Source organism: Entelurus aequoreus, linkage group LG15 (assembly GCF_033978785.1).
Source record: "Entelurus aequoreus isolate RoL-2023_Sb linkage group LG15, RoL_Eaeq_v1.1, whole genome shotgun sequence".
Taxonomy (NCBI): domain Eukaryota; kingdom Metazoa; phylum Chordata; class Actinopteri; order Syngnathiformes; family Syngnathidae; genus Entelurus; species Entelurus aequoreus.
Window position 1 is genome coordinate 18,129,085 of NC_084745.1, and position 22,867 is coordinate 18,151,951.

Here is a 22,867-nt window from a genome sequence, read left to right on the forward strand (position 1 = left end):
CTCCAAGTAAACGAGCCGAGCGCTTCCTTTCACTTCATTTAATTTGCTTCTACTTCCGTGGAGTCTAAGCGTGCGTTTAAGAGCGCACTGCTGGTATTAGATGATGACAGGTGTGAACACTATTGGAGAAAGACGCATTTGTCCCACACTAAAAGTATATAACGGAGGAGAAAAATGTTGTATTTGTTTTTTTTAAATTGCAATTAATATAATAATTAGTCCCAAAAAATAATACAAAAACAATACAGTTCCAATTCCAAACTAATCCCAGCCCTGCAACACTTTGAATAGCAATCAACAGAGCAATTAGGAAGACACACAAACATGACACAAAAAATCTAGAAGAGTCATACAAAAATGAATAATATCAACAACAGTATAAATATTAATAAAAGTCCCAACATAACAGTGATTTAAAAAAAAACAAGCCAAAAAAAAAAAAAAATTCTTATATTCACTCATTTACATTGCCATCACAGCCATAAATAAAAAGATTAAACTTAACAATAGTGTCACTTTGGCTGACATTTGCATCGCATTTCATAAGCTTGAGAACATGTTGTATCCAATATTTACCACAAGGATATAAATAAGTCAGATTTATTTAATAGTTCAAACATATTAATTTAATGGTTGCCAAATTCCAAGATATGACTCATTATTATCCAAACTAAATGGAGGAAAAGAGGAGGAGAAAAATATGTGATGTTGCTTTCATTTTCTCAACACAGCGTCCTGCTGTGACTGAGAGTTAATGTGAGGAAACATGCAGCAGGCGATGTGTCGGGAACATTGCCACAACTTGTTTATAAAGTCTTTAATTAGTTTACTGGGATGCTCACTCGTCCTTTATTTACCTGCTAACTTTTTCAGTGTTCCGATAACATCAATACTATCTTAAGTGTTTTGTCATCTCATCGAATTGAACGCAGGCTGTAAAGATTGTGTCTTAGACGTGAGAGGTATCACTCGTGTTAATTTTTTTGGCTCAAACTGTTGTAAACTATATAATGATAAACTGCGGTAAAATTTCAGACGGATAGTAATACCGTTTGAATTTTTAATTACAGAAAAAACGTCATTTATTAATAAATTTTAGGCATCACTGCTTACTTCCTGGAAACAGAGTCGTAACAGCGCCGGCGCATGTGCACAAGCACCGTTTGCCTTAGAAAACATGTCAGAAAGCAGCTACACAGACTTTGCTTCGATTTCCCCTCCGAGTAAAGGGAACCGAGCACTTCCTTTTACTTCATTTCATTCGCTTCTCTTCTTGCACAATTTACATTTACATTCACATCTATTTGTATTTATTCATGTTATAATTGTGTTTCTGCCATATTACTGTGTTTATAATGCCTGTGTCGTTTTCATGTGCACATTCAATTTTTACTTAAGGTACATGAAACACTGTTCTTATCTACAATAATGTTTGTTCTAAAAAACGTATTTAAAAATACAGCGATAACAATGACAACCGTGATCATTTTGGTCACAATAACCGTGATAAGAAATTTTCATACCAAGACATCCCTATATTTACCCTGAGGGCTTTGCCGCGGGTCCGCCATTGTAGTCCGACGCTGTAAGGTCTTTCTATTTCTCTATCTGTTTGTTGTGGGGCAGACTGGCTCGTACATGCACATGCATCCTCCGTTGTTGCCATTTCTGATACAAAGTAGTGTATAGTTCAAACTTATATCTGTCAGTAGACTCGCTATGGAAGCGCTAAAAACTACAAGAAAGATGGCGGGGAGAAGACGCTGCAAATAAGTCACGTAAATAAGACCGCCCACAAAACGGCGCATCCTGAAGAGACGGTCAGAAAGCTTGAAAACGTTTCGTAAAACATAATCTATGCAACATTTTGACAAAGGAACCACCATTACATGTTATGTAGACCACAAGGAAGTGTTTTAATGTAGAAAATAATAACATGACCCCTTTAAGTCGAAAAGAAACACACAAATATTCATTAATGACAATAACACTACATATTAGAAATAAAAGGACAAATCCACATTAATAAAAGTTATGAGAATGTAGGATAACACAAAAGCCATAAAAGTACAATTGTTTACAGAAAGTACAAGCCCTACGAAAAAAGATACAATCTAGTTAAAAACCAACAATAGATAAAAAAGAAAATGATAGTTGTGTAAACATATAAAGTCTTAATCTTTTACAAAATGTTACTGAATTCATTTCCAAAGTCAAACATTTTCCAAATATAAGTGAATATACTTATTTACTTTTAATGAATTTCTGCATAGAAAAAAACATGAAATGCACAACTTTGGTCAGTGAGACAAATAGTAACAAAGGAAAGGAACCTGCTGCCCTCTGGGAAGCGCTACAGGTGCATTAAAACCAAGACAAAGAACAGCTTCTTCCCCAGGGCCATAACCACCCTGAACGGACTGCCCCATTGACCCTCATAACTGCCTTCTCTTCGGTGCAATAACCCATTCCACCAACCACCCTGTTTTTTTCATGTAGATATTCATGTATATATTCATTTCACCCACTTTGCACTTCTATATTTTTTATATTTTTATGTATTTACACATTGTTTTCTTGCATGCACACATCGCACTGTATGGAATGGCCTCAATCTCGTTACCCTGCGTAATGACAATAAAGCTGATTCTGATTCTGATTCTGAACGTTTCTCCTTATTGGTGCTATAATATCAAAATGATCCTACACTTCAGAATTTTACCTTTTTTTTACTTCCATTTTTGCCTCATTATTTTGCTTTATTATCCCCTACAATGTTGCTGTCTTTGCCAACAAGAGTCTTCGATAAAAGTGAAAAACCTACTCAGTGGCCTTGTGGTTAGAGTTTCCGCCCTGAGATCGGTAGGTTGTGAGTTCAAACCCCGGCCGAGTCATACCAAAGACTATAAAAATGGGACCCATTACCTCCTTGCTTGGCACTCAGCATCAAGGGGTGGAATTAGGGGTTAAATCACCAAAAATTATTCCCGGGCGCGACCACCGCTGCTGCCCACTGCTCCCCTCACCTCCCAGGGGGTGGACAAAGGGATGGGTCAAATGCAGAGGAAAAATTTCACCACACCTAGTGTGTGTGTGACAATCATTGGTACTTTAACTTTAACTTTAAATTGATGTTAAATGCCCATTTATCCATTTCATTCCTCATTTAAATGTATTTTGCAGTGTTTTCTGCATGTAAAACTATAATTATTAAATGTGTAATTTGATATTTAAAGTCTATGATGGCTACATGGAAAAATGTGCTTCTTCTTTCTTCGGTTTGTCTTAGTCAGATGTTTTGAGCGAAAACTGAGGTGTCATTCTATTTTAATTGCCTTTTTTTGTGCAAAATTTTGCTCTGCAGATATTTCATAACATTATACCGCATATAAATTCATACTTGAATTTAACAATGTGCCCATTTTTTAAAAAGCATGGGACTTTTTCTCTAAAACAATCAAACAAGATTGGCTGATGATGATCAAAACAAAGTCATGGCATGACCTGAAAGCGTTCACTAAGTGTCCAATCAGATGGCTCTGCTGCTGTCACCTTATCCTGCTTGCAGACACTGAAGGCATGTTTGCACCACATCTTCTGCATTGCTACGACATTCTGTCATGTTTAAACCACTAATTCAGGACTGTATTGTTTTATTTATTTAGTCTTTGCAACTTTCTGCAAGTATAAACAACAAATTGTTTATCTTTTTTCATTAAAGTGTCAAACAGGTTAAATATGATGTCATCTCGTTTCACCACAATTGAGTTGAAATCTATTATCAGGCCACCGTGTGTGAGGCCAAAAAAAAGTGCTAAAAATAGTAACGGATTACCACAGTAGATATGTTTGGGCGTGTGTGCACATGTTAGCAGGAGTGTTTCCTTGTTATGATGCAAGTTTAAAGTAGGAGATTATTTGCGTCGGTGTTCCGCTCCAGGTGGCAAATTCCTGGTCAGCATTATTTCTTTTTATCACCTAAAGGTTTGGATCATGTTTGAAGATTTCCAGCACAATTTGCCTAAAGGAACTACTGTGTGTGTGTAACTTTTGGTTTGTTGTGTTAATAAGTGCAGCATAATTAATGGATGACACAATAACATATCCAATTATGTTTTTCATGCATGACCTCACTTTTTACTGATCAGGTGACTTGGCAAAACTGTAACGAGTCAAAAACAAAGGAGCTGTTCTGGCAAGAATTTAGTAGGATTTCACACAAAAAAAGGAAGTTATGATTAGAGAAGGGTACCAATTTTGGTACTTTGATAGGCACCGAATTAATTCCATCAGTACTCCTGGGTACTGAGAAGGCCAACCTTAACCTAAGGGAGGGCTGAAGGGTTTCAAAGTCAAGTTAGTAACTTAAAGCATAAAAGTTAGCCAAAAGACAGCTATTATCTCAAAACACTCTTAAGTTGAGGTACTACAACTAGTGTGTTGTCCCGATACCAATATTTTGGTACCGGTACCAAAATTATTTCGATACTTTTCGGTACTTTTCTAAATAAAGGGGACCACAAAAAATTGCATTATTGGCTTTATTCTTACAAAAAATCTTAGGATACGTTAAACATATGTTTCTTATTGCAGTTAAGTCCTTAAATAAAATAGTGAACATACAAGACAACTTTTCTTTTAGCAGTAAGTAAACAAACAAAGGCTCCTTATGTAATCTGCTGACATATGCAGTAACATATTGTGTCATTTTCCATTCTGTTATTTTGTCAAAATTATTAAGGACAAGAGGTAGAAAATAAATTATTAATATACTTGTTCATTTACTGTTAATATCTGCTTACTTTCTCTTTTAACATGGTACATCTACACTTCTGTTAAAATGTAATAATCACTTATTCTTCTGTTGTTTGATACTTTACATTAGTTTTAGATGATACCACACATTTAGGTGTCAATACGATACCAAGTCGTTAAAGGATCATACATTGGTCATATTCAAAGTCCATACTTGCCAACCTTGAGACCGCCGATATCGGGAGGTGGGGGGCGTGACTGGGGCGTGGTTAAGAGGAGAGTATATTTACAGCTAGAATTCACCAACTCAAGTATTTTATATATATATATATATATATATATATATATATATATATATATATATATATATATATATATATATATATATATATATATATATATATATATATATATATATATATATAAAATACTTGACTTTCAGTGAATTCTAGCTATATATATATATATATATATATATATATATATATATATATATATATATATATATATATATATATATATTTATTTTATTAATATAATAAATAAAATAAATACTTGAATTTTAGGGTTCCAGGGGCTATCCAGTAGATGGCAGTATTGTCTTGTTTAACTTCTCCGTTCATGTCTGAGTATATCATTTCGGCCCCCGTGTTCAATGGAGAAGTCTGTTTTACAAAATGTACAGGCAACATAATTACATACCCCTTCCCCTTCAAACTGTCCTGGATGAACTGAAATTCTTGTTTTCGTTCGTTTTGGAACTTGCAAGCGTATTTCTTCATCTTGCTCGTCGACGGCGTCGCCATGTCTGTAACTTCCTCGTTCTTCTGCTTCGTCTCCTTGTTGTGTGCGCAGTTGTGCACTCTACTCTCTAAAAGCCGTAGATGTTATGACGTCATTGGGCAGGCAAGCTGTTTATATTGTGGAAAAGCGGACGTGAGAACAGGCTGTCCCCACTCAGGTCCGCATTGAGCTGGAGGGGGCGTGGCCTCCAGCTCCGGCTGAATACCGGGAGTTTGTCGGGAGAAAATTTCTGCCGGGAGTTTATCGGGAGAGGCGCTGAATACCGGGAGTCTCCCGCTAAAAACGGGAGGGTTGGCAAGTATGAAAGTCTTCATGTGTCCAGGGACATTATTCCTGAGTTTATAAACATAATATAAATTTTAAAAAACGAAAGAAGATGTTGTGATGCCAAAAAATATCGACGTAATCATAGTAGTATCGACTAGATATGCTACTGTAACTGGTATCATTACAGTGGATGTTAGGTGTAGATGCACCAATGCCGTTTGTTTACATTTTGACGCTGGTGAGCTACGGTGTGTAGTGAAGCATGTTTAGCTATTCCTCGTCCTGCAGGGATGATACTTGCAAGGAACTTACTTTATTTGTCGCCATGAAGGCGAGGATTAGTGATTTAGAAGTGGGGGAACGGTACTTTTCAGAAACGGTATAGTACCGAGTATGATTCGCGGTACTATACTAATACCGGTATACCGGACAACCCTAACCAAAAAATCTAATACACCATACAGCAGTGGTTCTCAAACTTTTTTTGTCATCCCCCACTTTGGACAAGGGGGAGTTTTCAAGCCCCACCTGCCCCCATCGCCCCAACAGAACGCTAATGCCAAGCTTAACCTTTTCAAATTTATTGAACATCAAGCAACATCAAGTTGTATACATTCAAACTCAATAACATAAAATAACATCAAGTTCAATAATCAATAAAATAACTGTGCAGCTGTGGTATAACTTGCATTAAGTTCAATAATATATAAAATAACTTGCATCAAGTTCAATAATAAATAAAACAAAAGTGTTATAACTTGCATCAAGTTCAATAATAAATCAAAAAAAGTGTTATAACTTGCATCAAGTTCAATAATAAATCAAATAAAAGTGTTATAACTTGCATCAAGTTCAATAATAAATCAAATAACTTGCATCAAGTTCAATAATAAATCAAATAAAAGTGCCACTTTGCAATCTTTGCAACAAAAAAAAAAGGAGGAGCTATGCATTTGGCAAGACAGGATGAGTGAACATGAGTTTTACAGTACTCCAGCATTAGTGGCTGCAATGAGCCTGTTTTGCACTGCACAGCTTTTCAAATCGGGGTTGCAGGCTTGACACTGCCACTCTTAAGTCATGCTCAATGTTCAGCTGAGACCTGTACTTCGTTTTGAGTGAAGCAACAGCAGAAAAGCCTATCTCACACAGATAAGATGTGGCAAAGGGGAGAAGAATGGACACAGCTCTCTGCCCGATGAGTGGATGATTAGCCCGTGCGAAAGTTTGTTCCAACCTTGAGACCGCCGATATCGGGAGGTGGGCGTGGCTTCTCCTACCCAGAATTTTAAAGCCTACAGGAAAAATAAGTAATTTACATTTATTTATATAGCGGATTTCACAGACAGAATCACAAAGTGATTTACAGTGTGTATAGAAAATGAAAGCACAGTAAAAAAAAATAAATCTAAGAATATAATTAAAAAAAAAAAAATTTTACGTGAAATTTCCTCCCGTTCCTCGCGCCCCACCTGTCATGTCTCTATTCCCCACCAGTGGGGCACGCCCCACACTTTGAGAAACGCTGATGTCAACGTAACATTAAAGGGACTTTTTGCAACCTTAATCGGATAAAGGGCGTTCATTTTCAAAGGTGTTGTAAGCATTTTATCTCGCACTCAAACGGCTTTGAGTACGTAACCCACACAGTGTTGCCAATTTAGTGACTTCCAACTCCTATTAGCGACTTTATATTTACTCAATAGCGACTTTTTCCGGAAAACGAAAGCACATATCGCTCAGCAGTAAATGTCCTCAACGGGCAACGAATGCTGCCGTGAGCACCTCCTCACAGATGCTTAATTTGGTAATAGCCTCGCGCGGCAGTCCCAGCTGCAGTCAGAGCAGAGAGGAGACCCACACCTTCAGCGTCCAGACTGCAAATAAATTGCGCATGTCCAAAGCTGCCGCTGTTTACGTCTTGTTTTACAGAGCGAGATGTGAACGTTTGTCACGCTAATATGAATCATTGCAACATTCTTTGTTCATGTTAATGAGCCAGTCAATGATGTTCAGTTTGTTTGTGAATGTCACAGCCCTCCAGTCTTTTTGATCAATTTAGACAGTGGTCCCCAACCTTTTTGTAACTGCGGACCGGTCAACGCTTGAAAATGTGTCCCACGGACCGGTGGGGGGGTATGTTTTTTTTTTTGTCATAAAAAAATACAATCATGCGTGTTAACGGACTGTATCCCTGCAGACTGTATTGATCTATATTGATATATAATGTAGGAACCATAAATATTAATAACAGAAAGAAACAACCCTTTTGTGCGAATGAGTGTAAATGGGGGAGGGAGGTTTTTTGGGTTGGTGTACTAATTGTAAGTGTATCTTGTGTTTTTTATGTTGATTTAATTTTAAAAAATGAATAAATAAATAATTTTATTTTTTATTTTATTTATTTTTATTTCTTGTGCGGCCCGGTACCAATCGATCCATGGACCGGTACCGAGCCACGGCCCGGTGGTTGGGGACCACTGAACTAAGATGCTCTACCATTTACCAATGCAGAACAACATTAAATTTAAAGAAAATAAACTAAGAATGAACAGAAACAAGTTAATTTGCAGTTTTAATCATACTTAGCATTTTAACTCACTTTTTAAAAGCAATTTTTAGTTCATGTAATTAGCAATTGGGAAAAATAGAGACACCACTAATGGTGGAGTTATATGTTTTGGTTTGAAAAATTTAACTTCGAGCAAGTAGCAAACAAACAAACATTAGCAATGCTAGCTACATGCGCTAAAACACACTCACATTTTAACAGCTACATCATGCTAGGTTAGCTTATTAGCTGAAAAAAAACAAACGGTTTGACTGTATTTTTTTAGATGTGTAGTAAAGCCATTTATTTATTTTTTCCCCCCAGTTTGTATCATGTTAATGAGAAAGGAGGTTCTTCCTTGTAGACATCTTTAAAAAGCTTTAAAAAGACTACTACCTTAGACTTAGACAAACTTTAATGATCCACAAGGGAAATTGTTCATTTTAGTACTACCATTACTACCATTCTTACTGTTTTAGTTTGCATGTTGTTTAGTCTTGCAAACAACATTAGTGACACTAGTTGGCTCATTGGATTGAGACAAGGTGAAAGTGATGAAAAGGTACCAATTCCTGCGATGGCAGCTGGCCTATGCTTATCACCTCTTCCTGGCTTTCCTCCACGAGAGGAAGCACAGGAACGTGCCGCCTCAGTGTCACTTTGATGCCTTCGTCTCATACAATGCCCACCATGAGCTTTGGGTCTTGAGAGAGTTGCTGCCCAAACTGGAAGGGGAACAGGGCTGGAAGTTGTGTCTGCACCACAGAGACTTCCAGCCAGGTGAGGACATGTTGTTGTAGTACCGCCTTTACTCCAGGGTGTGTCACTGCTGCTAATTTGTATTTACCAACAGGAAAGCCAATCATTGACAACATAAAAGAGGCCATTTACGCCAGCAGGAAGACTATTTGTGTGATCAGTCGGCGATACCTGTAGAGCGAGTGGTGCCCGAGGGAGATTCAGGGGGCCAGGTAGGCACCTGGCCCCCAATAGATATTAACCCTAACCCTCTAAAGCAGGGGTGTCAAACTCATTTTAGATCAGGGGCCACATGAAGAAAAATCTACTCCCAAGTGGGCCGGACCCGGTAAAATCACGGCACGATAACTTAAAAATAAAGACAACTTCAGATTGTTTTCTTTGTTTAAAAATAGAACAAGCACATTCTGAAAATGTACAAATCATTATGTTGTTGTTTTTTTACACTTACATGTTGCGGTTAATAGTATTCTATCTTTATTTGTCGTTATTTATACTTTCTGAATAAATTATGCGATAATATTCATCAATCAGATTAAAAAAATTATATCAAAATCAAATTACAGGATGTTATTTATGTAGTTTGCTCATTTTCCTCGACTGGTGCACTAACATCATGTGTTTTTTTTTTTTTTACGGTCCATCCAGACCCACACCTCCCGCCACCTGAACAGTTTTTTCCCCTCGGCCATCAGGCACATGAACAATACCGATCTGATAGCTCAGTTACAGCTCATGTTATTCTATTCTGTGTTATATGTGTTTTATGTTGCATGATTGCACCAGGTAAAATCCTTAGTTTATGAACCCGTTCTCAAACAATGGCAATAAAACTATTCTGATTCTGAGATACAAATAATTGCTATTGTGACATCTAGTGGACACATGTAGAACAGCAGTTTCTTTCACTCAAAAATGTTGGCTCATTTTTATACTTAGCAAACCATCCCGCGGGCCAGATAAAACCTGTTTGTACGTTTGACACCCCTGCTCTAATGAGATCCTATACAATGACAAATCTGGGCTTCAGACTAATAATAATGCTGTGCTGAAGTGTTGTCAATTAAGGAACATCTTGGTAAAATACCTTGTCTTTCAACCTATGGTTCTCAATAATTTTTTATAATATAGAGCAAACATCATGTTACTTTTCACAGTACGGAAGTATTTTATCAACACTTGCCTTTCAAGCTCCAATCAAGTCAAGTAGGTTTGCAGTTCAAGGTACCATCAAACTACAGTAGAAGCACACCATGCACACACGAGGCTGATAAATAAAGTGCCTTGAAAAAAACTGTTCATTTTTTTAATTAATGACTATTATGCATTATTACTATTAAGCAATATAATAGACTCAATGTATATAATTGTATCATGGATTAATTATTAAGATTTAATCCATCTATTAGGCTACATTCACACTGCAGGGTCCGATGTCCAATTCTGAATTCACATTAAGGACGCATCGCATATATATCCGATTTTCATCCACAAACGAAAGACACCTGGGTCGGATAAGAAAAATTCGGAATTGAACTGTTTACACTGACATGAAAATATTTGATACAGTTCGCATATGGGCAAAAAAATTGGAATTGACCTGCATTATCACATTTGTTCAGAAAATATAAATAACGACAAATGAAGATAGGATACAAATAATCGCATCATGTATGTGTGCTTGTTTTATTTTTAAACAAAGAAAACAATTTGAAGTTGTCTTTATTTTTAAGTTGTTAAGCCATGATTTTACCAGTTTGGAATAGATTTTTCTCCATGTGGCCCCTGAGCTAAAATGAGTTTGACACCCCTTCTTTAGAGTCTATTAGGCATTCACATAAATAGTATTCTAATTATTATTCCAACCTGTTTTTCATCCACCTTCTTCTGCCACATGTTTAATCCGATTCAAACCATTCCACTTTCAAAATGCTTGGCTTTTTCCTGAAAAGCATGCTGCCTATTTTATATTGTCCCAAAATTACCAGGAATTCTACATTTTCCGGGACATTTTTTTTTTTTTAACCCTTTCCAATTTTTCAGAACTTTAAAATTTTCCATATTGCTCCTTGCTAATGTTAGTCGATTGCTAGCATGCGAACAATATATTTTGTACTAGACGCATGCTAACTGTTAGCATGCAAACTATTTTTTTAGCTATTTTTGCAGGTTTTATATATTTTTTGTACTTGCCCAAATGCAGCTGAGATAGGCTCCAGCACCCACCCGTGACCCTGAAAGGGACAAGAGGTAGAAAATGGATGGATGGATGGTTTATGTTAACTGTTAGCATGTTGACATAAGCATGCTAGCTTTTTAGCTATTTTTTTCCGATTTACACCTCTCAGTCATATATATTGGTAATTAGATGCATGTTTACTATTAGCATGCTAGCCTTTTTAGATATTTTTGAAGGTCCTTTTTTGGTCCTTGACGCATGCAAACTGTTAACTTTGTCTTCTATCTGACGCTATCTGGCTAATGTGCTAAGTGTTAACGTTTCAATTCGGTTTTGGTTTTTCAGCATTCACACGCAATTTTTTGCACGCTCTAGTTTTTTGTTTTTTTTGTCAAAAACGTTTAAATTCTGTCAGAAATCTGATGATTTGTGAGGGATTAGTTTGGCTCATTTTATTCTATAGCTGAATTTGAAGCATTTTAATGCAGTTTTTTTTTTTAAATAACTAGGAAATTGGGGGGGTTGTACCTGGCACTTGAAGAATTACTTAAAGCATAATAGGGAACCTTTTCTTGGATATGATAATATTCCATGAGTAATAATCTGTTTGATTTAAGATTATAAAGCTTTGGGAATATTACATGTATGCTAGCATGCCCTCCCAAGCATTCTTTTACAACCCACAGAGGGCGCCACTAATCATTATCATTCAGACTCCAGCACATGTGTGGTATTAAAAATGTCTTTAATAAATGATCAGGCAATACCTTTTCCAATATTTTACAACACCAGTCAACATGAAAATATGTGAGAACATTCCAAAGTATTCCAAATACTACACTTTGCTGTTTATAAAACAGAGCTAACATGCATTTTTGCTATAAAAGAAGAAAAGTACTAATGGGACAGTTCATGCTGCAGTGGTGGTTGTACTTCCTTGCTGGGGTATCGGGGTGCTTTTCCTCTTCCGCTCACTGCCAAAAAAAATAAGTTTTATTGGACATTTGTTTATTTTTTAAAAAACCTTTAAGATGCAGCGGCGTACTCACTCAATGCACTGCATCAATTTTTGGGTCTTGCTGTCGGTGGGTTCAGCGCACAAAAACCTCGCGGGCAGGTGGAATCTGGAAAAAACAGAAAAATTGACCATGAGAATGAGCACACTGAAAGAACTTCAGCTTAGTGATTAACCCACTGTAAGATTTCTTTACTGCACACACCCTGTTCAAAATGTCCCCTCTAACAGCCGGTGGATTCCATCATATATATATTCCTACATTTTTGATACAAATTATTGTTACAGTGTAATAATTATTGTTACCTGTAGTAATGCCACTATGATACAACATCTGTATTATAATCCTTGAACAAAGTAACAGTGAACTCATGTGAATAATCACTGAATGGAGAACTGGGGGTGGGATAAAACAAATGATCTTCTTCCCACTCCCTTTCAGGCAAAACTGGACAATCCTACATTACCTTTTGCACTATATAAATTTATATTACTATGTGTTGTCAACGTTGTACTTTTTTATGTCATTGCCTGAAATAAATAAATAAATGAAAAAATGAAAGAAAGAAAAAAGAAAATATATACTGTATATATATATACACACACATACAGTACAGGCCTACAGTTTGGACACACCTTCTCATTCAATGTGTTTTCTTTATTTTCATGACTATTTACATTGTAGATTGTCACTGAAGGCATCAAAACTATGAATGTAATGACGTGGAGTTATGTACTTTAACAAAAAAAAAAAGGTGGAATAACTGAAAACATGTTTTATATTCTAGTTTCTTCAAAATAGCCACCCTTTGCTCTGATTACTGCTTTGCACACTCTTGGCATTCTCTTGATGAGCTGCACCTGAAATGATTTTCACTTCACAGGTGTCATAGTTTTGATGCCTTCAGTGACAATCTACAATGTAAATAGTCATGAAAATAAAAAAACCGCATTGAAATGAGAAGGTGTGTCCAAACGTTTGGCCTGTACTGTATATCTATATATATAATATATATTAGTGTATTTATATACTGTGTACAGTATATCACAATACTCTGCCCAGACACTATATAGCATTATGTTTGAAAAATTATACAAAATAGTGAAGCTAGAATATAAACTATATTAAAAATGTGTTTTTCAAATGGCATAAAAATGATGAAGAAAACATACACATATGTTCTATTTATATATTGATATGAGCCAATGAAATCCAATGCAAGACTTAAAATAAATAACTAAGAAAATAACTAATTTCACAATATTCTATTATTATATTGATACCGTTTCTAACATTTTGAGCGTACGACATGCAGTTGTCATTATAATGCTGTACATTGATGCCACTCAGCCTTTTTTTTCTTCTATCTAATACTATTTTATTTTTGATTCATTCCCGAGCACCGCAAGATGGCGCACGGGGCCCACTCGTGATCTTGTGGTGCAACTGCCACCACAGTCATACGCAATTATTCCATGTTATAGTTGTCTTTGTAAAGCATCTTATTGGATATACCTCAAGAAGATGACACCAATTGGTCATAAGATAAAATGTGATGCACTTACATAACAGACTTGATGTCGCAGGAGTTATTAATGGTCTGGAACGAGTAGCCCAGCAGTCTTTGGCATGACAATTTTCCCCGTAAAACCATGTTTTTCACACAGCAGCTGGCTGGAGTAAAATGTGCATTTAGATAAAAAAACAACAACTTATGTCTAGTTTTCTTTAATAGAGTCAAGGCTGGTCGGTCTCACCTGACTGCGTGCTGCCAGTGCAGATAATGAGCACGAGGAGCGCTGTCAAAGCTGTGCTGCGGCCTTCCATGCTTCAGGTGTTGTCGTCAGGTGTGCGTGAAATGTGTCAGTGGGAGCAATTGCCGCTCTTTTTAAGTAGGATGTCAGCAGGGCTTTGCCTGCGTGGTAGGCGTGCCTTCAGGCTTGTGCAATGGCGTGTTTGATTGTTGTCAACCTTGGGAGCGAGCCAGGAGTGAGCGCAGACAGTAATCCTCTTCCACCTGGGGTAGCCTTGTGTGGGTGTTGAGGAATGACGAAGAAGAAAAAAAAAAATCAGTCCATGTTCCATGTTGCACTTTCTCCCACGCTATGCATGATTCAGGTTTCAACCAACATAGTACAGAAAAAAATAGTAGTTGCTATTCCCCCGGGGTGTGATACATTCAAGGGGTCCTGTTATGCAAAACCACCCTTTCTTACCTATTCTCATCTGCTGTTGTGTATTCAGGATCTGCCTAAGTCCTAAAAAAATTGAAATCAAAGCATGGAGGCATTGCAGAAATGAAAGAAAGGAACTGTTGACAATTTTCCCAAGTGCGATGTCAGCGGATTATCCATATGTGGTAGAGATTTACTCAAAGGGCTTTGCGCGAGTCCGACGCTGTAGTCAGTAAGTTCCTTGTTTTTCCCTATCCTCTTGTTGTGGGGCAGACTTGCTCGTACATGCACATGCGTCCTTCACTGAAGCCATTTCTAATAAAAAGTAGCGTATAGTTCAAATTGATATCCGTCAGCCAGGACTGAGCACAGATAGTAATCATCTTCAACCTGGGGTATCCTTGTGTAGGTGTTGAGAAATTACGAATAAAATGTGTATTTGGGATCTGCTTAAGTCCTAAAAAAAATTGAAATCAAACCATGGAGGCATTGCGGAAATATTTATAAAACAATCTTGCCTTCCTTCACACTTTCAAGAAACGAGCTGTTGACGTTTTTCCCAAGTGCGACATCAGCGGAATATCCATTTGTTAGAGATTTACTCAAAGGGCTCTGCACGAGTCCGCAATCGTAGTCCAATGCTGTAGTCAGTAAGTTCCTTCTTTTTCCTTATCCTTTAGTTGTGGGGCAGACTGGCTTGTACATGCACATGCATCGTACACTGTTGCCATTTCTAATAAAAAGTAGCGTAGACGTCAAATTGATATCCATCAGCCAGGACTGAGCGCAGATAGTAATCATCTTCAACCTGGGGTATCCTTGTTTAGGTGTTGAGAAATGACGAATAAAATGTGTATTTGGGATCTGCCTAAGTCCTAAAAAAGATTGAAATCAAACCATGGAGGCATTGCGAAAATATTTATAAAACAATCTTGCCTTCCTTCACACTTTCAAGAAACAAACTGTTGATGTTTTTCCCAAGTGCGACGTCAGCGGATTATCCTTATATAGTAGAGATTTACTCAAAGGGCTTTGTGCGAGTCCGACGCTGTAGTCAGTAAGTTCCTTCTTTTTCCCTATCCTCTTGTTGTGGTGCAGACTGGCTCGTACATGCACATGCATCCTTCACTGTTGCCATTTCTAATAAAAAGTAGCGTGTAGTGCAAGCTTATTGTATATCCATCAGTAGACTCGCTATGAAGCGTTAAGAACTACAAGAAAGATGGCGGGGAGAAGACGCTGTCAAATTATAGTCATGTAAATAAGACCGCCCATAAAACGGTGCATCCTGAAGAGACGGTCTGAAAGCGGCTTGAAAACGGTCCGTAAAACATAATCTACGCAAAGTTTTGACTGAAGAACCAGCAATCTCGTGTCACACACAAGGAAGTGTTTTAAATGTAGAAAAAATCATTATATGTCCCCTTTAAGTCGAAAGGGAACACACACATTCATTCATAACAATAATACTACATATTAAAAAGAAAAAGACAGATCCACATTAAAAACAGTTCTGCTAATTTATAGAGGTGGGTGAAATAATACATTTTTAGATGCATTGCAATTCGGACATGGACGATTGTAGAATCAATTAGGAAACGTCAATAATTGATAATCAATGTATTTATTGTAAATAAAGTAAGGCAGACATGTTTAAAATTTGTCTGACTGCAACGAGCCACCTCATTGAGTGATCTGACCAGCTCCTTTTTATTTTGCACACTTTTATTAATTGAACTGTTTTAATGTTGCATGTGATAAATGCTTATTTAGTGAAACAATAAGAAATGGAAAACTGCATCAATGTACATCAATTAAAGATGCATCAATCATCGATTTTCAATCGAATCGTAGTTCCTAAATTGTTATCGTAATCGAATCGTGAGGTGGCCAAAGATTCCCACCTCTACTAATGTAGGATAACACAATAGCCATAAAAGTACAATTGTTAACGGAAGGTACAAGCCCTAACAAAAACATGCAAGCATTTTTTTAAAAACCAAACATATAAAGTCTTAATCTTTTACAAAAAGTTACTACATTTATTTTCAAAATCCGACGTTTTGCCATTTATATGTACATATAGTATATATATATATATATATATATATATATATATATATATATATATATATATATATATATATATATATATATATATATATATATATATATATATATATATATATATATATATATATACATTACCGTTCAAAAGTTTGGGGTCACCCAAACAATTTTGTGGAATAGCCTTCATTTCTAAGAACAAGAATAGACTGTCGAGTTTCAGATTAAAGTTCTCTTTTTCTGGCCATTTTGAGCGTTTAATTGACCCCACAAATGTGATGCTCCAGAAACTCAATCTGCTCTAAGGAAGGTCAGTTTTGTAGCTTCTGTAATGAGCTAAACTGTTTTCAGATGTGTGAACATGATTGCACAAGGGTTTTCTAATCATCAATTAACCTTCTGAGCCAATGAGCAAACACATTGTACCATTAGAACACTGGAGTGATAGTTTCTGGAAATGGGCCTCTATACACCTATGTAGATATTGCACCAAAAACTAGACATTTGCAGCTAGAATAGTCATTTACCACATTAGCAATGTATAGAATGTATTGCTTTAAAGTTAAGACTAGTTTAAAGTTATCTTCATTGAAAAGTACAGTGCTTTTCCTTCAAAAATAAGGACATTTCAATGTGACCCCAAACCCCGACTTGGTCAGTAAGACAAATCGTAAAGAGGAAAAAAACGTGTCTCCTTATTGGTGCTTTTAGACCAAAATAATTCTACACTTTAGAATTGTACCTTTTTTTTAGTTGCATTTTTGCGTCATTATCCTCTGAAATTTAGCTTTTGCTGTCTTAGCCAACAAGAGTCTTCAATAAAAGAAAAATGTATGTTAAATGCCATTTTATCCGTTTCATTCCTTATTTAAATGTCTTTTGTTTTGCAGTGTTTTCTGCTTGTAAAACTATAATTATTTACTGCATATAAACCCAGACTTTTTTTTTTAACTCATTGTTCAGCATGAGACTTTTTCTCCAAGACAATGAAACAAGATTGGCTGATGATGATCAAAACAAAGTCATGGCATGACCTGAAAGCGTTCACTAAGTGTCCAATCAGATGGCTCTGCTGCTATCACCTTATCCTGCTTGCAGACACTGAAGGCATGTTTGCACCACATCTTCTGCATTGCTACGACATTCTGTCATGTTTAAACCACTAATTCAGGACTGTATTGTTTTAGTCTTTGCAACTTTCTGCACGTACAGTATAAGCAACCAATTGTTTATCTTTTTTCATTATAGTGTCAAACAGATCAGATATGATGTCATCTCGTTTCACCACAATTGGAGCTGAAATCAGGCCACCGTGCGTGAGGCCAAAAAAAAGGGCTAAAAATAGTAACAGATTACCACAGTAGATATGTTTGGGCGTGTGTGCACATGTTGGCAGGAGTGTTTCCTTGTTATGATGCAAGCGCTTAAAGTAGGAGATTCTTTGCGTCGGTGTGCCGCTCCAGGTGGGAAATTCCTGGTCAGCATTATTTATTTTTATCACCTAAAGGTTTGGATCATGTTTGAAGATTTCCAGCACATTTGCCTAAAGGAACTACTCACTGTGTGTAACTTTTGGTTTGTTGTGTTAAGTGCAGCATAATTAACTGAGGAATGAATGACACAATAACATAACATTTTCCAGCATGACCTCACTTTTGACTGATCAGGTGAATGAGTGACTTGCAGAAAATTAACGAATCAAAAACAAAGGCGCTGTTCCAAGAATTTCGTAGGATATCAAAAAGGAAGTTATGATTGAGAAGGGTACTAAATTCGGTACTTTTATAGGCACTGACCGAATTCCGTCTACTACCGGGTACCAATTTACATAAAATAGGACAGTGCCATAGTCCGATACCTTTGTTGCTTGTGATCTTACATTCGGTAGCAGACTCAGGCGGACTGCCTCTAGGTCAGGGGTCGGGAACCTTTTTGGCTGAGAGAGCCATGAAAGCCAAATATTTTAAAATGTATTTCCTTGAGAGCCATATAATATTTTTTAACACTGAATACAACTGAATGCGTGCATTTTTAAGAAAGACCAACATGTTTAAAATATGATAAGTCTCTTATTCTTTTTAATAACATTGCTATTCTGAAGATAACCAATAATAAATAAAATACTTCTTACCATTAATGCAACTTCTGGTGCTGCATGGTTTTGCTGATGGCTTTGTAGTCTGGTTGATACGTGGTTATTTTTAACACTGTGATTACCAGCGTAATTACTTATCAAATTAAGCAAATTTCAGCTAAGATTTATCTGAGAGCCAGATGCAGTCATCAAAAGAGCCACATCTGGCTCTAGAGCCATAGGTTCCCTACCCCTGCTCTAGGTAATGTTGCAATTTTCAATGCCAACAAAGCAAGCACGCCTGATAGAAAGCGTTCAAAAGTAAGGCTTCACTTTTACCAAAATTGGATTTGCCTTATGCATGCTATTGATACATGCTGCTGATTAGCATTAGCAAGTTTACATGGCGATTTCAACACCTCCAAATTTGGTCATGAAAACATCAACTAAAATGCACGTTACAATCAAACAGCAGGTGTGTTATAAGCTAAATAAATACATTGTAAACACTTTGTAGGGCTCAACAAAATACTAGACTGACACATTCTGTCAGCCTTTTTGTTAGTGTTCTCCTGTGTTTGGTGTTGGTTCCTGTCCTGCGTTCTTCTTTTGGTGGCACTTCCTGTTGTGTTGGTGTCATCTTTCCCAGAGCATTTCCCCTCACCTGTTTTCGGTTTGCAATCAGTTCTATTTAAGTTGAGTGTGAGTGAGCCACCATTCTTTGTCGGGACATTGTTTGTGGTTGTTGATGTTATGGATTCCCTATTAACTGGTGACCATAGACGATCCTTTTTTTTGATGCTAAGCGCAAGTACACTCGTACATGCGGACGCCGTCTGCTTCACTTTTCCCGTAAGTGTTTTGCATTTTGTTTTGTGTTTGTCATAGCCTATCCGGTTATAGCACTTCCCCGTTGCTGTCATTTTTTTTGTTGTTGTTAATAAATACCCCTTTTACCTCACACCCCAAACTCGTTCAACTGCATCCTTAAAATCACAACAACCTCTGGCGTCTCCGATGACACATTCAACTTAATGGCAAAGACCACTTCCTGCCTAAGGCAACTAGCTGTGTACAAAAACGTCGATTCCCATCCGAATCGCAATTCTTATCCATCCCGATTTTAAATAGATTCATAACTTTTTTTTAATGAATCAATTTAAAAAAATGTGTTTTAGGCCATTTCCATGTAACCAGAATGAGCTTTTGTTAATTTTAACCTGTTTTTAAAACGTTTCATAACAATTATTATACCAAATCGAGAATCGATTAGAATCGCGAATCCATTCTAAATCGAATCGGCACCCCAGGAATCGGAACCGATCAAATTGTTAGATGCCCAAAGATTTACACCCCTTAAGGCAGTGTTTTTCAACCTTTTTTGAGCCAAGGCGCAATTTTTTCATTGAAAAAACAAAAACCTGGAGGCACACCACCAGCAGAAATCATTAAAAAATGAAACTCAGCAGCCGATATTGACAGTAAAAAGTCGTTGTCGCAATTGTTGGGTATGACTTTAAACCATAACCAACCATGCATCAATATAGCTCTTGACTTAAAGTGCTGTCACCCCTTTTTTTGGCGTTTTCCTGTGTGTAGTGTTTTAGTTCTTGTCTTGCGCTCCAGTTTTGGTGACTTTTCCTGTTTTGTTGGTATTTTTCTGTAGCAGTTTCATGTCTTCCTTGAGCGCTATTCCCCGCATCTGCTTTGGTTTAGCAATCAAGAATATTTAAGTTGTTGCTATCCTTCTTTGTGGGGACATTGTTGATTGTCATGTCATGTTCGGATGTACTTTGTGGACACCATCTTTGCTCAACACGCTGTAAGTCTTTGCTGTCGTCCAGCATTCTGTTTTTGTTTACTTTGTAGCCAGTTCAGTTTTAGTTATGTTCCCTAAGCTTCAATGCCTTTTCTTAGGGGCACTCGCCTTTTGTTTATTTTTGCTTTTAGCATTAGATACCTTTTCACTTGCATGCTGCCTCGCACTGTCATCTGCATATTGCGATCACGACAAACCATGTTCCGACATCTACAAAGCAATTATCTACCTGCTGCCACCTACTGATATTGAAGAGTATAACATTGTTACGCTGCCGAGCTCTAGACAGCACCGACACTCAACAACGGCACATGATTTGCAGACTATAATTACTTGTTTGCAAAAAATATTTTTACCCCAAATAGGTGAAATTACATAATATCCCACGGCACACCAGACTGTATCTCACGGCACACTAGTGTGCCGCGGCACAGTGGTTGAAAAACACTGCCTTAAGGCAACACACCATATAAACTACTGCCATCTAATGTCTTGGAATTGCAACTACATGCAAAGTCTACTTTATAATACTTGCGAATTAATACTAAAAAATGTCATAAGAAAACAAGATATCATTATCAGCTCATTTTCAAATGTTACATTAAAAATTGTATTTTATTATTAAACAATAAACATGTGTTAACACACTCAAAAAGGTACCTAATTTGAAAAAAATGTTCACTTCAAAGGAAGATCTTATTCAATTTTGGAGCGGATCTTAAGATATTGTCATTTTGCTACATTAATGTGAATTTAATTAGTTTTTGTTGGGAAGATGTATGTATGTATGTATGTATGTATGTATGTATGTATGTTGCCAGCAACCTTAGGGTTCTTGGCTCGATCCCCGGCTTCTGCCACCCTAGTCACGTCCGTTGTGTCCTTGGGCAAGACACTTCACCCTTGCTCCTGATGGGTCGTGGTTAGGGCCTTGCATGGCAGCTCCCGCCATCAGTGTGTGTGAATGGGTGAATGTGGAAATAGTGTCAAAGCGCTTTGAGTACCTTGAAGGTAGAAAAGCGCTATACAAGTATAACCCATTTACCATTTTAAGACCATCAGTTATAAAAAAAAGAATATAGTACTTTGAGATTAGGTGTGTTATGTGTCCAATATAGATTGCATTGTGTTTGTACAAACAACCAGTCAGGTGCGCACACCCTCCACAAATAAAGCGTCATGAGTGGAAAACAATCACACAATCTTTATCTTCCGATGGGCTCTTTGAATTTTTATCACGGAAATGTTTGACATACTGCGACCTCTCGTTTTATCTAAATGACCTTCCGCTGCGTCTTTGATGACTCGCACATGACACAATTTGTCCGTCTTGAGCAATTTAAACATGGGGGAAAAAACACAACGCGAGAATGACGTCAACGACTGATTAGTCCTGTGCTGTTGTTTTGTGATTTCAGAAATTAAAACATCTTTGTACAGAGAAATGTATAAAACAATCAAAATAATCTATCTTATCAAAAGGACAGAAAATGAAACAAAGTGAATTATTTGCAGGTTTATTGCAAAGCAAACATGAAGCACACGCGGTCAAAGAAAACATCCAAATAACTGTGTACTTGACTTTAAGGAGGAAAACAAAGGCGTGTGCAAGTGTCACCCTGCGATCATGAATCGTAGCTGGTTTGGTCATGACATGTAACATTTTAATAAATAAACACCATCTTTTTCATACTTAAACCTTCTTTTCTTACAGCAAATGGGGGCATAGTCTTGTAGATTGTGGTGAAAATGAGGACATCATTCACATTTTCAATGGAAGAGACAAACGATACATTGATACGTTTTTTTCTCCCCAAGAAAAAGAGTCAGAAAACGACAGTCGTCTTATATTCTTGAGATTTTTTACATACACAACGAACAGGTTGCGTCTTCTCTCTAAGCTTTTCTTTCTGTCACTCACACATACACCAGTGGAACCTGAAGATTGGTTGGACAAGTTGGCAAACAACACAGGAGCTATGATGCTAATTTTGAGATGTCTATAATAAATCATCAAACAACTGTAGAGCAGCAAATAAATATGACATCCATCTTTATTCAATATTATTGGTTATCTACCAGTTATTTTTCCAAAACCAGGTATTGAAAAAGTCTATTTTGTTTGTTCTGTATCAGAATAATCTTATATTCAATGTTGCCTTACTGTATATCAAGGATTCTTATATCCATCCATCCATCCATTTTCTACCGCTTATCCCTTTCGGGGTCGCGGGGGGTGCTGGAGCCTATCTTATATCAATCTTGCCTTATACCTGGCGTCGTCTTGTATCAGAATTATCCTATATTGGTGCTGTCTTATATCAAGCTTGTCTTATATTGGTGTTGACTTATATTCAGTCAAGTCGTATATTGGTGTTGTCTTATATTCAGTCAAGTCGTAT

General features: G+C 36.9%; 2 protein-coding genes across 2 annotated transcripts; one reads left to right on the plus strand and one right to left on the minus strand.

Annotated features, from left to right (window-relative positions):
- The first annotated feature begins 8,931 nt into the window (after positions 1 to 8,931).
- On the plus strand, positions 8,932 to 9,313 carry LOC133630553 (toll-like receptor 13). The gene is made up of 2 exons (XM_062022168.1): positions 8,932 to 9,157; positions 9,231 to 9,313. Exons 1-2 carry the CDS (start codon positions 8,932 to 8,934, stop codon positions 9,311 to 9,313), a joined length of 309 nt encoding a protein of 102 aa, XP_061878152.1.
- A 2,912-nt stretch (positions 9,314 to 12,225) lies between these two features.
- Positions 12,226 to 14,177, minus strand: LOC133630554 (C-C motif chemokine 20-like). Its single transcript, XM_062022170.1, has 4 exons — positions 14,089 to 14,177; positions 13,897 to 14,005; positions 12,365 to 12,439; positions 12,226 to 12,289 (listed from the first exon to the last, which is right to left on the minus strand). Exons 1-4 carry the CDS (start codon positions 14,156 to 14,158, stop codon positions 12,226 to 12,228), a joined length of 318 nt encoding a protein of 105 aa, XP_061878154.1. The 5' UTR covers positions 14,159 to 14,177.
- Between the last annotated feature and the right edge of the window lie 8,690 nt (positions 14,178 to 22,867).

Bases quoted from the DNA above. Each gene is read 5' to 3' on its own strand.
- LOC133630553 (XM_062022168.1), top strand. From the start codon at position 8,932: ATGAAAAGGTACCAATTCCTGCGATGGCAGCTGGCCTATGCTTATCAC. The intron at 9,158-9,230 runs GTGAGGACATGT...ATTTACCAACAG, and splicing joins CCACAGAGACTTCCAGCCAG to GAAAGCCAATCATTGACAAC.
- LOC133630554 (XM_062022170.1), bottom strand. From the start codon at position 14,158: ATGGAAGGCCGCAGCACAGCTTTGACAGCGCTCCTCGTGCTCATTATC. The intron at 14,006-14,088 runs GTGAGACCGACC...ATTTTACTCCAG, and splicing joins CACTGGCAGCACGCAGTCAG to CCAGCTGCTGTGTGAAAAAC. The intron at 12,440-13,896 runs GTAAGTGCATCA...TGTTTTTTCCAG, and splicing joins TGCGACATCAAGTCTGTTAT to ATTCCACCTGCCCGCGAGGT.